The 14,907-nt window shown below is 48.3% G+C and overlaps 1 protein-coding gene across 2 annotated transcripts in view; it reads right to left on the bottom strand.

The window, feature by feature from the left end:
- Positions 1–14,907, bottom strand: part of LOC138657405 (zinc finger protein 585A-like) — a 129,193-nt gene that overhangs the window by 27,704 nt on the left and 86,582 nt on the right. For both annotated transcript variants that reach the window (XM_069745170.1, XM_069745169.1), the window contains exons 2-8: positions 14,561–14,667; positions 14,079–14,258; positions 12,968–13,091; positions 11,643–11,740; positions 11,486–11,564; positions 11,291–11,388; positions 11,049–11,166 (exon numbers count right to left, since the gene is read on the bottom strand). In XM_069745170.1, coding sequence (XP_069601271.1) covers positions 11,049–11,166; positions 11,291–11,388; positions 11,486–11,564; positions 11,643–11,740; positions 12,968–13,091; positions 14,079–14,258; positions 14,561–14,650 — 787 coding nt within the window. In that variant the 5' untranslated portion in view covers positions 14,651–14,667. The remainder of the gene's footprint in view (positions 1–11,048; positions 11,167–11,290; positions 11,389–11,485; positions 11,565–11,642; positions 11,741–12,967; positions 13,092–14,078; positions 14,259–14,560; positions 14,668–14,907) is intronic.

The raw sequence follows: 14,907 nt of genomic DNA, 5'->3' as shown, positions 1-14,907 counted from the left end.
TGCTCCATCCTTTTTGGGCACTACAAAAAGATTGGAATAAAAGCCCTGGAATCTTTCTTCCTTTGGAACAGGAGAAATGACACCGCTGATACGGAGAGACTCTATGGAATTGAACAAGCTTTGACGAAGAGATTTGCACTTGGGAAGACGGGATGGGAAGAACCGGGGAGGAGGGAGACAGACCAGCTCTATTTTGTAACCTGAAGATATGAGCTCTGCCACCCACTGGTCGTGGATTACCTGAAGCCAGACCTGGCAAAATAAAAGTAGACGTCCGCCTACCTTTCTGGAGATGCCCGGAAGAGGCCTCCAGTCACTTGGCCGAAAATCTTTGCGTCCTAGATCCTCTAGATCTAGAAGACTGGGGACGCATTCTTCCCCCCTGGCTGGCCGTATAAGGGGTCCGACCGTCTCGGTCCTGATTGGGCCGACCCTGCGCAGGAGAACCTGATGCTGGGGCCCATCTGACATAGCGAAAGGTTCTAAAGCGAGCCTGAAAATGGCGCCGAAAAGGCTGTCTGGCCCTCTGCTGAGGAAGGAACTTACTTTTCCCTCCTGTAGAGTCAGAAATGAGCTGATCCAGCTTTTCTCCGAACAAACGACCACTCTGATACGGCAGGGATGTAAGAGATTTCTTAGAAGTAGAATCAGCCCGCCAGGACCTTAACCAAAGAGCCCTTCTGATGGCAATAGCATTAGATGCAGCCGAGGAAGCACAATCTGCCGCATCCAGAGATGCGTTAATCAGATAGCTACCGGCCATAGCTACCTGAGATGACATTTCAGCCAATTCTGCTGACACATTACCATCCTGGAGAGCCTTAGATAACGAGTCAGACCAAGATATCATAGCCCTGGCAACCCAAGTTGCCGCAAAAGAAGGAAAAAGTGCTGAGCTTGAGGCCTCAAAGACGGAACGAGCCAAGCTCTCTATAAGACGATCCGTAGGATCCTTAATCGATGAGCCATTAGGGAGAGATAGTAACGTGTTAGAGGCTAAACGGGACACTGGAGGATCTACAGAAGGATTTTCTGCCCAATCACTACAAAGTTCCGAAGCAAAGGGATACCTAGCCTTCAGAGCTCTTTGCCTGAAAAGCGTTTGTCCGGGTGCTCCCTATTGCGTCGAATGAGGTCCTCGAACTCAGGATGAGAGGAAAAAACCCTATGGGCCCGTTTAGACCGCTTAAATGAGACCTTATGATCAGAGGAAGAGACGAGCTCGTCTTCTATCCCCAAAGACTGATTGACAGCTTCAATTAGGCTGTCTACTGACTCCTGAAACCCAGGTTTATCAAAATTAAGAGACCCTTCTGACTCGTAGTCAGTCTCAACTTCACCGCTTTCTGCAGGGGAAGGAGAGCGAGATACGGAACTCCAGGATGCGGAAGCACCTGAGTGCCTGGGAGACGCATTGCGAATCCGCTTTCCATGCGTCTGACGAGTGAGAGCGCGCCCCCTGCAGGCCGAAGACTCCTGAGACCCCGAGGCCCTCTCTAAGACAGGCGGATTACTGGTCCCGACCGCCGGGGTCTGTAGAGATTTGATCGCTTCAGTAAGGGACGCCATGGATTGTGACAAAGACGTGACCCATTCCGGTGGAGCTACCCCAGCATCTGCTTGAGGGACCGGAGCCGGAGAGACTACTGGAGAACTGGCAGGGGGGGCTCCTGGACGCGTTCAGAGTCACAGGCCTCGCAGAGGCGATTACTTTGGGCGTGCGGAAAAAGGGCACTACAAGATACACAACTGGTAAAAAGAACCGTGTGAGTCTTAACCCTTCTAGACATAATGATCCGTAATGCTATACCCAGGGCCAGAGACTGGGAAAAAAGGAATGCTTCAGCCAGATGGAGGGAGAAGCACTTACCCCAGTCCTGTGTCCCCACGAGTACCGAAATGGATCTGAAAGCATGATGCTGAGCCCAAAAACGCTGTTTTATATGCATAGCCGGCCTTAGGGGGGAGGGACCGCCAAACGATGCTGCGGCCTGGAGCAGGCCCGAAGCCGGGCCTCAATTTCTCCCCCCCTAGAGCGAGGAGAAGCTGGAACCGGAAGTGACGCGCCGGAAGGGGCGGAGCCTCCCAGCGCAGTCCGATGGCCGGAAGTCCCGGCTCCAGGAAGCCGCTCCACGCCCGAAGCGGCCAGGCAGAGCCGAAGCCTCTGGGGGGACAGCGGCGCTGAGCCTAACGCGCGCCGCAGGACCATGCTGCAGCGTAGCTGCGCCACAGCGTCGCCCGACATACCAGCGCCGGACAACGCTGCAGCGCCGCCGATCCAACGCCCCAGCGCCGGACCACGCCGCAGCGCAGCAGTCCCAACGCAGCAGCGCCGGATCACCCCGCAGCGCCGCCGTCCCAACGCCAGAGCGCCGGACCACGCCGCAGCGCCGCCATACCAAGACGCCGGCCTCAGCAGAAAAAAAGGCACCGCACTCCCGGAGGACACAGCCGCAGGTAATGCCAGGAGCCCCCCAATCATACCTGCACTATCGAGGGGTAGAACCAATGACGGTGCAGGAACCCTATCTCCATTATCCCCAGGATAAGGAGAGGGACCGTCCACCACCCCAGCTAACACCGCAGGGGTGTAGAATTCAGGGGGGAACACACGGACATCTTATGAGCACCTGTACAGCCTGGAGTCTAGCTACCTCAGGGTGGTCAGGGCTAGTCCGGTGAAGAATCCCACGTCGCGGGGAAGGATACGTGGAGAAACATCGCACGTACTTGCCCGTTGATGGTTTGGGGAGATCGGACCCTCAAAAAGGTCCGTCGTTTACTTAGTGTCAACCTCCTGGCGGCAGAAGCATACACCCACAATCCTGTGTCCCCCAATGAGGCGAAGGAGAAAAGTAAATCAAACCCCCCTTCATCACCCCCTTAGTTAGGGAAAAATTAAAAAAAAATGTATTTATTTCCATTTTTCCATTAGGGCTAGGGTTAGGGCTAGGGTTAGGGCTATGGTTAGGGCTAGGGTTAAGGCTACAGTTAGGGTTGGGGCTAAAGTTAGGGTTGGGGCTAGGGTTAAGGCTACAGTTAGGGTTGGGGCTAAAGTTACGGTTAGGGTTTAGATTACATTTACAGTTGGGATTAGGGTTAGGTGTGTGTCAGGGTTAGAGGTGTGGTCAGGGTTACTGTTGGGATTAGGGTTAGGGGTGTGTTTGGATTAGGGTTTCAGTTATAATTGGGGGGTTTCCACTGTTTAGGCACATCAGGGGCTCTCCAAACGCGACATGGCGTCCGATCTCAATTCCAGCCAATTCTGCGTTGAAAAAGTAAAACAGTGCTCCTTCCCTTCCGAGCTCTCCCGTGTGCCCAAACAGGGGTTTACCCCAACATATGGGGTATCAGCGTACTCAGGACAAATAGGACAACAACTTTTGGGGTCCAATTTCTCCTGTTACCCTTGGGAAAATACAAAACTGGGGGCTAAAAAATAATTTTTGTGGGAAAAAAAAGATTTTTTATTTTCACGGCTCTGCGTTATAAACTGTAGTGAAACACTTGGGGGTTCAAAGTTCTCACAACACATCTAGATAAGTTCCATGGGGGTCTAGTTTCCAATATGGGGTCACTTGTGGGGGATTTCTACTGTTTAGGTACATTAGGGGTTCTGCAAACGCAATGTGACGCCTGCAGACCATTCCATCTAAGTCTGCATTCCAAATGGCACTCCTTCCCTTCCGAGCCCTCCCATGCGCCCAAACGGTGGTTCCCCCCAACATATGGGGTATCGGCATACTCAAGACAAATTGGACAACAACTTTTGGGGTCAAATTTCTCCTCTTACCCTCGGGAAAATACAAAACTGGGGGCTAAAAAATAATTTTGGGGGGAAAGATTTTTTTTTTCAATTTTCACGGCTCTGCGTTATAAACTGTAGTGAAACACTTTGGGGTTCAAAGCTCTCACAACACATCTAGATGAGTTCCTTAGGGGGTCTACTTTCCAAAATGGTGTCACTTGTGGGGGGTTTCTACTGTTTAGGTACATTAGGGGCTCTGCAAACGCAATGTGACACCTGCAGACCATTCCATCTAAGTCTGCATTCAAATGGCACTCCTTCCCTTCCGAACCCTCCCATGCGCCCAAACAGTGGTTCCCCCCACATATGGTGTATCATCGCACTCAAGACAAATTGTATAACAACTTTTGGGGTCCAATTTCTTCTCTTACCCTTGGGAAAATAAAAAATTGGGGGCGGAAAGTTAATTTTTGTGAAAAAATATGATTTTTTATTTTTACGGTTCTACATTATAAACTTCTGTGAAGCACTTGGTGGGTCAAAGTGCTCACCACACATCTAGATAAGTTCCTTAGGGGGTCTACTTTCCAAAATGGTGTCACTTGTGGGGGGTTTCAATGTTTAGGCACATCAGTGGCTCTCCAAACGCAACATGGCGTCCCATCTCAATTCCTGTCAATTTTGCATTGAAAAGTCAAACGGCGCTCCTTCCCTTCCGAGCTCTCCCATCCGCCCAAACAGTGGTTTACCCCCACATATGGGGTATTGTCGTGCTCAGGACAAATTGTACAACAATGTTTGGGGTCTATTTTCTCCTGTTACCCTTGGTAAAATGAAACAAATTGGAGCTGAATTAAATTTTTTGTGAAAAAAAGTTAAATGTTCATTTTTATTTAAACATTCAAAAAAGTGTGAAGCACCAGAAGGGTTAATAAACTTCTTGAATATGGTTTTGAGCACCTTGAGGGGTGTAGTTTTTAGAATGGTGTCACACTTGGGTATTTTCTATCATATAGACCCCTCAAAATGACTTCAAATGAGATGTGGTCCCTAAAATAAAATGGTGTTGTAGAAATGAGAAATTGCTGGTCAACTTTTAACCCTTATAACTCCCTAACAAAAAAAAATTTTGGTTCCAAAATTGTGCTGATGTAAAGTAGACATGTGGGAAATGTTACTTATTAAGTATTTTGTGTGACATATCTCTGTGATTTAATTGCATAAAAATTCAAAGTTGGAAAATTGCGAAATTTTCATAATTTTCGCCAAATTTCTGTTTTTTTCACAAATAAACGCAGGTACTATCAAAGAATTTTTACCATTGTCATGAAGTACAATATGTCACGAGAAAACAATGTCAGAATCACTGGGATCCGTTGAAGCGTTCCAGAGTTATAACCTCACAAAGGGACAGTGGTCAGAATTGTAAAAATTGGCCCGGTCATTAACGTGCAAACCACCCTTGGGGGTAAAGGGGTTAAAAATGTTGTATGTGAAAGAAACCATGATAAAACAGACCGACCAGGAGACAAGTTTCAGAAAGAACTATTTAGTGGATACATTAACCAGTATTCATGACCAAAAATCAACATTTATTCAAACACAGTCATGTCATCATCTTCAGGAACATCATCATAACTCTCCAACCCCTGAATCCAGTCGTGAATTTCTTGTGACTCTGTTGCCTTTAGAATCATTGGCCCCAATTTCTCGTGTCCAGCAATAGCACTTTCCTCAAATGAGCGCCTCTTGTCCATGTATCCTGCTTGTAGCGCATTGGCAACGCAACTGTCAGTGATTTTCTCCCATGAATTCTTCACCCAAGTCACAACCTCTTGCAGTCTTGGCTTCACAAAGTTTCCATGCCTTCTCTGCATTCTATTTTTAATGTAGTCATTCATTTCCGTGCGTAAATGGTCCTTGAATGGCTTATTTATTGCAATATCTAGACTCTGGAGATAGGCAGTCATTCCTGCGGGAATCATTATTTGATCGATTTTTCTTTCATGAAGGAAGTTCTTCATGTCTTTAGCGCGGTGTGTACTGGCTGAATCCCAGACTAGCAGGCCTCTTTGACCACCTCGCAAAACAAGCGGCAGCATTAAATCGACCCATTTCCGTATAACTGCTTGTGTGCACCAGGCTTTTACGGTTTCAAGAATATAAATACCTGAAATACATTTCATCTTCTCCTTCTTACCCTTAGTAATGATTAGAGGTGGCACTTTAGTTCCATCCAGACGAATTGCCAAAATACAGGTAACACGTGCACTTTCATGACCAGTGGAACACGTAGACAGAGGAGGCACCCGCTGATCAATCGTCGTTTGTGATCCTTGGCCCATAAATACTGCAGTTTCATCCATAACAATCATGTTGGAAAGTTGGTATTTAGAAAAGTCAATGCCATCAACAAAGGACTTGAATGCAAGAGCACGTTTAATAACTTCAGCATCTTCCAGCTTACATAGAGCTGTGGATTGTCTTAGAGACAGTTCACATCGCTGAAGGAAGCCGTCCAACCAGCGATAGGACGCTTTGAAATCTTCTGGTGATATTTCTAATTGTGGCGCCATTGTTAGAGCAAATTCTTGAATATCAGCCCTGCGCACAACTAAAGCCTTGGCTCTCCTGTCAGCAATCCATTCACAGATCATGTCTTCCAGCTCAGGAAATAATGGATGCCGCCCCGCTCCACACTTGCGCCTCTTAGCATTTCCCTTGAACACCTGTTGATTGAGGTTATCGTACTCTGCCCGCCATTTTCGGACCATTCGGACATTCAACATCTTCTCTTTGCAAAAAGCAGTAATATTTTTGCCTTGGGAATCCTCCACGATTCTTTTCTTGTACTCGACGGAATAGCTCTTTCGTTTTGAACTCATGTTGTCTAGGGGTCAAAAAGTACAGTATGTTTCTTTTTTCTCTGCTTACTGGTACATATGGTACTGTATTACAGTAAATGTCTAGGGACTCAGAAAGTGGGCACCCCCAAAAGAATCACTCAACGGACCCCCTTAGAACCAAAACAATTAGAGTTAACAAGTGCCCATGGTGCATGGACTCACACCCAGACTTGCGTCACTTCTGTCAAAAGTGCGCCGTTCCAGCTGTGTTCCAATGCAGCCAAGTGTAGCAATTGCTCCCCCAGGGTGGCCGGCAGTAGCCACATTGCTTGGGCTCGGGACTGAAGTGATGCCAGCAGGACTACGGGATCTGTGTGCGAGATCCCGGCATTAGCCAACCCTTAACTTTGTGGGGTCTTTTGAGTGTGATTCTTTTCGGGATGTCAGCTTCCTTTTGGGGTGTCAGCTTAATAAAAGGTCTACTTTATCTGTCCTGCTGTAACCAGAGACAGCTTTAGGCAAAGTGGATCCCTGGGCAAAAGTTAAAGGGGGCCCCATTTGATGACATATTGCATAATAGCACACAAACATTTAGGGTGCATTTACAGTAGCCAATTTCAGACCTTTACATGAGGACGATCCACTATATTAAAGAGAACCTGTCATCAGGATCAGGCTTTATAAACCAGAGGTATGGGTATGAAGGCGCTGTGCCTCTGATTTATTAGGTACCTTCACTGCTGAGATCTGCAGCCTGGTTATTCTTTAATCCCCATTAGAAGATTTGGTGCAATAAGCAGCTCCGGCATCGGGGCGGGCCTGTGGTTAGGGTCTTTATCTCTGTCTCGGCCCCTCAGCTGCCTCTGCTCTAAGTAACTTCATACTGATAAAAATCCTGTGATGGCGCTGACCTAGCTGTGGGCGCCGCTTGCGCAGATCGATCTGATTGCGGGCTTCATAAAAATGGCGCCAGTGTTGGAGCATGTGCAGATTGAAATCTCAGTTCTTCAATCTGCGCATGCGCCGCCACCATTTTCCTTAAGCATGCAGGGAGGTTAATGCGTAAATGCACCGACACCGGCGACCAATTAGAACAGCAGCACAGAGCTTTCATGCCCAGACCTTTAGTTTATAATGCCTGATCCGGATGATAGGTTCTCTGTAAAGTCGTCTGGCGCTTGTGTACCGGCCTCTTTACACCGGCTGATGTAGAACTGCTATCATTAATAAATCATTCTCTCTACATATCAGGTCATCGGCAGCACATCTCCTGTTTACACTGGGCAACGTGTGAACAAGAAAAATGTCCCTAATTCATTCAGTCTTAACGTACGCGGCCACTGGAGTAAGAGGCACATAATTCATTAAAAGGCGCACACCGCCTAATAAATCAGGAATCTTACAAGTGACGCGAGTACATACACATGTATATACACACACTACACATACACATGTATACACACAGTGCACACACACACTGCACATACACATGTATACACACAGTGCACATACACATGTATACACACAGTGCACACACACACTGCACATACACATGCATACACACACTACACATACACATGTATACACACAGTGCACACACACACTGCACATACACATGTATACACAGTGCACATACACATGTATACACACAGTGCACACACACACTGCACATACACATGTATACACACACTGCACATACACATGTATACACACACACACTGCACATACACACGTATACACACACTGCACATACACACGTATACACACACTGCACATACACACGTATACACACACTGCACATACACACGTATACACACACTGCACATACACACGTATACACACACTGCACATACACACGTATACACACACTGCACATACACACGTATACACACACTGCACATACACACGTATACACACACTGCACATACACACGTATACACACACTGCACATACACATGTATACACACACTGCACATACACATGTATACACACACACACTGCACATACACATGTATACACACACACACTGCACATACACATGTATACACACACTGCACATACACATGTACACACACACTGCACATACACATGTATACACACACTGCACATACACATGTATACACACACACTGCACATACATACCAGCCTGTCGGCTCTTCAGTTCCTTTACCCTCCAGCAGTTAGGGTGCCGTCACACAGTGGCACTTTGGTCGCTACGACGACACGATCCGTGACGCTCCAGCATCGTAACAATATCGCTCCAGCGTCGTAGACTGCTGTCACACTTTGCAATGCACGGCGCTGGAGCGATAATTTCATGACGTATGTGCGATGTAGAAGCCGTTGGTTACTATGCGCACATCGTATACAATATCGTGCACACCTTTGTTACACCATGCGATCATGCCGCCACAGCGGGACACTAGACGACGAAAGAAAGTTTCAAACGATCTGCTACGACGTACGATTCTCAGCGGGGTCCCTGATCGCAGGAGCGTGTCAGACACAGCGAGATCGTAAGTATATCGCTGGAACGTCACAAATTGTGCCGTCGTAGCGATCAAAATGCCACTGTGAGACGGTACCCTTAAAGAAGCTTTTGGTGACATCATGATCACATGACCATGATGTAACCAAAGGTCCTTAAGCAGTGTTAACCTCGGAATAGAAACAATAGGGCCTTCTAAGAAGGTGTGATCACTGCACAATTGCCCAGGTCCTCTCTTCCCCCAATGTCGGCAGTGACTGTAACTGGAGCTTATTTTTGGACTTTGGCTTATATTTCAAACATACTCTAAAAATCCTGTAGGATCACGCTAGGGCTTATTTTCAGGGAAATGTGGTTACTGCCGTACATGATATTATTATGAGTCCAAAGGCACGAAAGCTGTGGTCAAATAATCACCACTGGATGTGTGACTGTGACTGACGGCAACTGTCCTGCATTAAAGGGAATGAGTCTAGGATGAGGCCTAACAGCCGCGGGAAGGATTCTTGTGTTTTATTATGTTTTCTATACAAAGAGATTTGGGCAACTAGAGGGGCATTTCCTGAAGGAAATACATGGTGCCTGCACAGCGCTGCCAGATTTACAGCAGTGTATCAGGTGTCGACTGTAAGAAAGTAAAGTTAGAATCTGAATGTTGTGTATAGCGATGGCACAACCTGGGATCGGCTGTATATGCAGCCAATGGGAGAGATGTAGTGATGTCCCCATCATATAATATTTGGTGCAGGCTAAAGGACTTCAAGGGGACGCTGGGACCCACAATGATGAAATGAACGGGGTCCGGACACTTGTGAAGAACAGTCAGACTGTGCTAGGCAGAGTCTGTATGTAAGAAATTGTAGTCTGTGTGTCCACTGTGTCACTGATTTTTGCAGTCATGCAGAGACCCCGTTCAGGCGGTGTTTCAAAGCCCTCAGTGGGGGACAGGTGTGCTATGTATTTTTGGAGTCGATTTGTAGTTTTTTTTTAAAAAAAATCGCATTTTAAGCAAAAAGTTTCCCATAGGAATTAATGGCGACCTTTCCATGACTCCCAACTGACATGGATTGAAGCCACAGCGCAGGTGCTTCTTGGTAGCCACTTTGGCACGCTAACCCCATTTCTGACGCTGTGGCCATAGTATCAGATGTGAGCGGTGCACGCTCACTGGCATGCCACGTTTACAGCTGGAGACCGCCACCATGTGCTTGAGGCCCAGCACAATATGCTGCACCCTTCTAAGACTACTTTCACACATCAGGTTTTCGCCGTCAGGCTAAATTTAAAAAAAAAAGGATCAGGTGAATGTTGCCGCCGGATCAGGTTTTTTTCCCATAGACTTGTATTAGTGCCGGATTACACCGGATGACATTGCGTTTCGTCCGGTTTTTGCCGGATCCGGCAAATCTGCAGCTTCCGGTTTCTTCAAAAAACGTCCACTGCAATGTTTTGTGTCTCCGGCGAAAAAGCCTGAAGCGATTCGGCGCTTCCGGCTGTTTGCTAGAATGGAAGCCTATGGGAGCCGGAAGGTGCCGGATCCGGAAAAAGGTGGATCCGGCGGCCTAATCCGGTTTTTTAAACTGAGCATGCTCCAAATTTTTTTTATCCAATAATCTAGATAGGCTAGCCGCATCCGTCACATCAGTTTTTCACAATCTGCGCCGGATCCAGTTTTTCCAACATTCGCTGGATTTAGCCAGACACTGAAAACCTGATGTGTGAAAGTCGCCTAAGCCTAACCTCTGCCGCCAGCAATGATGACAGCGACAGCTTCTGGCACAACAAGCTTTGGCCGACGGCGGTTTGTTACGGACGGACCGCGGCTGTGGATTTTGGGGCTGCTCACCAGAGAAGATTACAATTCAGGAGAATCCATAGGCTGCACGTGATAGGAGCCCTGTCTAAGAATCGACAGAATCACATCTTAAAGAGATCTCTGAATTCACTTTCTAAATCCATGACATACCTGGGGGAGGATCCACTGGAATCTCCTCCCCAACGTCACTTGTAAAAGCTTCATGGCCCCTTTTCCTCTGTTTTTCTTCTGTTTCCATCTCCACCTTACAATTAGCCAGATCTTCATTCTTTATACATCAAATATAAGATTCAGTACAATACAGAAGACAGGTGGAAAAATGTAACAGCAACATAAGAAGACAACAATGTCCCCCCATATACAGATCGTGTACAGGGCTCAGCACCGTCTACCTGATGATCCTCCGGGATGTTGTGATTCTCCTCCGGACAGTCCTGGGGATACAGAGGACAGGGACATCTCTCTGGTGGATTTCTCCTGCTGGACCCATCTGTGGAGACAAACAGTGATGGAATAGATTGTGTGATGTTATGATGAGAGTAGTAGTCGGTGACCACAGAACAGACATGACAGTCTCCCCTCCTCACCCTGCTGACCGGCCCATATTGCGATCGCCTCTTGTGCTCCATGTATAACCTCAACCTGAATATCAATCAGATCTTCACCCTAAAGAGAAAAATGTAAGATGAGCTCAGGTCCCATCACTTCATGGTCAGATGTTGTGGGGGCTTCAGTGTCAACTACCTGATGATCCTCCGGGATGTTGTGATTCTCCTCCGGACAGTCCTGGGGATACAGAGGACGGGGACATCTCTCTGGTGGATTTCTCCTCCTGGATCCATCTGTGGAGACACAGACTGAATACATCACCGGCCGTGTATCTGTCTATATATGAGACACGTCTATCGGAACCGGTAATTCTACGTTCAGCGTGGTGTGAGGAGCCCCCGGTACACAGCGGTTACTGCCCATCAATGTATAGAAAGGACAACTAGAGAGCAGGCACCGGAGTCATGGGCGCTTACTGATGAACACAGGGAGCGAGGAGAGATTGTCTGGTCAGATTCCACAGAAAAGCCCCATAATACATATTCAGGTGCAAGATACTGAGGACACACCACTCACCACAAACCAAATCAATATTTTGATTTTATTTACTTTTTTTACTTTGTCCCACTATGGGACAATCATTTTTTTCAGGCTGAGCGCTTGTATAGCATGGAGATGCAGCAGCATCCCCATGCTGCAGAAACTGTCAGCGCTGCACTGACAGAGAAACTTGCTCATCATGCACTGGGGATGATCAGCAAGTTTCCTAGGTCTGGGGACCCGGATGTCTTCATGACAATATTGGGTCACCATGGCAATGATTGGGACCCTGTGTAACGCCGCGGGGTCTCCAATACAGAGGCAGAGGGGCTGTCAACCCTCTGCCAGCTTCCAAAATGCTGCTATCTCGTTGGATCGCAGCATACAGGGAGTTAAACTGCTAGAAGCAGTGTGCGACCGCTCCTGCCAATTAGTGCCGGGTGTCTGCAGTCAGAATCAGCGGACACCCGGCGGTGATCGCCCGCGCACCCCCCCCCCCGTGTGTGCAGATCGCAATGATGGAATAATCTGTCCCTGGTCAAATAGGCCAAGAGCACATGGGCGGAATATTACGTCAGATGTCAGGAAGGGGTTAAATGAACTCTTGATGGCGATCAGCCAGTAACTACCAATAGGCAAATTGGAACAAAAAGGGTTAATAAACAGGCGACGCTGCGATCACCCATCTATTGTCACTGGTGCCCTCTCAGAAACTAACAATAATAGCAAAAGTGTGACCGAAGCTCTAAGGAAGGAGAAAGATTCTGAAAGAAGACGAAGACTCAAGACTGATGAAGACGAGACGACAGCGGAGAAACCGCGACTCACAGATCAGAAGGAAATAATCAGGAAATGAAAGCTGTTGTCAGACGGAGAAAATGTAGAGAAAACCGGAGCAAATCTGGAGAAAACTCATCTATTATAGGACGACGCCGGAGAGACGTCATCACATCCACCGGAGCCAACAAGGAGCCTCTCACCTCGTGGTGTAAGAGGCCGGAGCTCCTCCATCATCACATCCTGGTACCGATCCTGGTGTCCTTCTAGATACTCCCACTCCTCCATGGAGAGATAGACAGCGACGTCCTGACACCTTATAGGAACCTGACAACAGCCACACCGTCATCACCCAGAATCCTCCAGTGCTGTATAATGTCCCAGCAGTCACCTCTCCGCTCATCACCCAGAATTCTCCAGTGCTGTATAACGTCCCAGCAGTCACCTCTCCGCTCATCACCCAGAATCCTCCAGTGCTGTATAATGTCCCAGCAGCCACCTCTCCGCTCATCACCCAGAATCCTCCAGTGCTGTATAATGTCCCAGCAGTCACCTCTCCGCTCATCACCCAGAATCCTCCAGTGCCGTCCTGTATAATGTCCCAGCAGTCACCTCTCCGCTCATCACCCAGAATCCTCCAGTCCTGTATATTGTCCCAGCAGTCACCTCTCCGCTCATCACCCAGAATCCTCCAGTGCTGTATAATGTCCCAGCAGTCACCTCTCCGCTCATCACCCAGAATCATCCAGTGCTGTGTAATCTCCCAGCAGTCACCTCTCAGCTCATCACCCAGAATCCTCCAGTGCTGTATAATGTCCCAGCAAACACCTCTCCGCTCATCACCCAGAATCCTCCAGTGCTGTATAATGTCCCAGCAGTCACCTCTCCGCTCATCACCCAGAATCCTCCAGTGCTGTATAATGTCCCAGCAGTCACCTCTCCGCTCATCACCCAGAATCCTCCAGTGCTGTATAATCTCCCAGCAGTCACCTCTCCGCTCATCACCCAGAATCCTCCAGTGCTGTATAATGTCCCAGCAGTCACCTCTCCGCTTATCACCCAGAATCCTCCAGTCCTGTATAATGTCCCAGCAGTCACCTCTCCGCTCATCACCCAGAATCCTCCAGTCCTGTATAATGTCCCAGCAGTCACCTCTCCGCTCATCACCCAGAATCCTCCAGTGCTGTATAATGTCCCAGCAGTCACCTCTCCGCTCATCACCCAGAATCCTCCAGTGCTGTATAATGTCCCAGCAGTCACCTCTCCGCTCATCACCCAGAATCCTCCAGTGCTGTATAATCTCCCAGCAGTCACCTCTCCGCTCAGCAGCTCAATCATCTTGTTGCTGAGCTCCAGGATCTTCTTGTTCCTCTCATGTAGCAGGGAGTGCGGGGGAGGCTCTGTGATGGGGCCCGGGCTCCGCCCTCCTGACTCCTGGAGATGGATGATGGGAGTCACACCGTCCCCCGGTGTCTTCCTCACTATTGTGTAATCCTGTGTATGGAGAGAGACACTTAGGGAGAAGATTCCTTCCCGACTCCAGATCTGACAATCAGTAGAAATCCCGGGATCAATAACCGTCTCCAGTAATCTGGGGCCATAACCGGGAATATTATTCCCCCCCGGACAGACATCCCGGCCCCTCTACAGCTCTTATAGGGAATCCCCATGACAACTCCTCTGGGCAGAGAGCTCCACACAATCACTGCTCTTACAGTAAAGAATCCTTCTCTCTATTCTGGATGTCGGACTTGTCACAGAACACAATAAAGCTGATAGAAATGTAGAGGAGTTACCTCTCCGCTCAGCAGGGAGATGATCTCCAGGGCGAAGTGGAATAATCTTCTGGTGGTCTCATCCCTGTCCTCGTCCATCCTCGGGGTCATTCTCGTCCTGCCGGCGTCTTCATGATGAAGGAGAAGATGGAAATCACCGGGGACGACAGAACGACAATCACTAAATTCTGCCAAATATCAACATTTATCTGGAGGAAAAGCCACAAAACTCCACCGCGGCCTCCTCCGCCGATCTGACCGCTCATTATCAGCCTCGTAGGAGGACGGTCACCGTGGTAACTACAGCACCAGCAGAGGTCGGTCACCGTGGTAACTACACCGCCAGCAGAGGACGGTCACCGTGGTAA

The sequence above is a fragment of the Ranitomeya imitator genome, chromosome 1 (assembly GCF_032444005.1).
Source record: "Ranitomeya imitator isolate aRanImi1 chromosome 1, aRanImi1.pri, whole genome shotgun sequence".
NCBI lineage: Eukaryota > Metazoa > Chordata > Amphibia > Anura > Dendrobatidae > Ranitomeya > Ranitomeya imitator.
The sequence above is the reverse complement of the archived record's forward strand: the minus strand, read 5'-3'. Positions and strand labels throughout refer to the sequence as shown.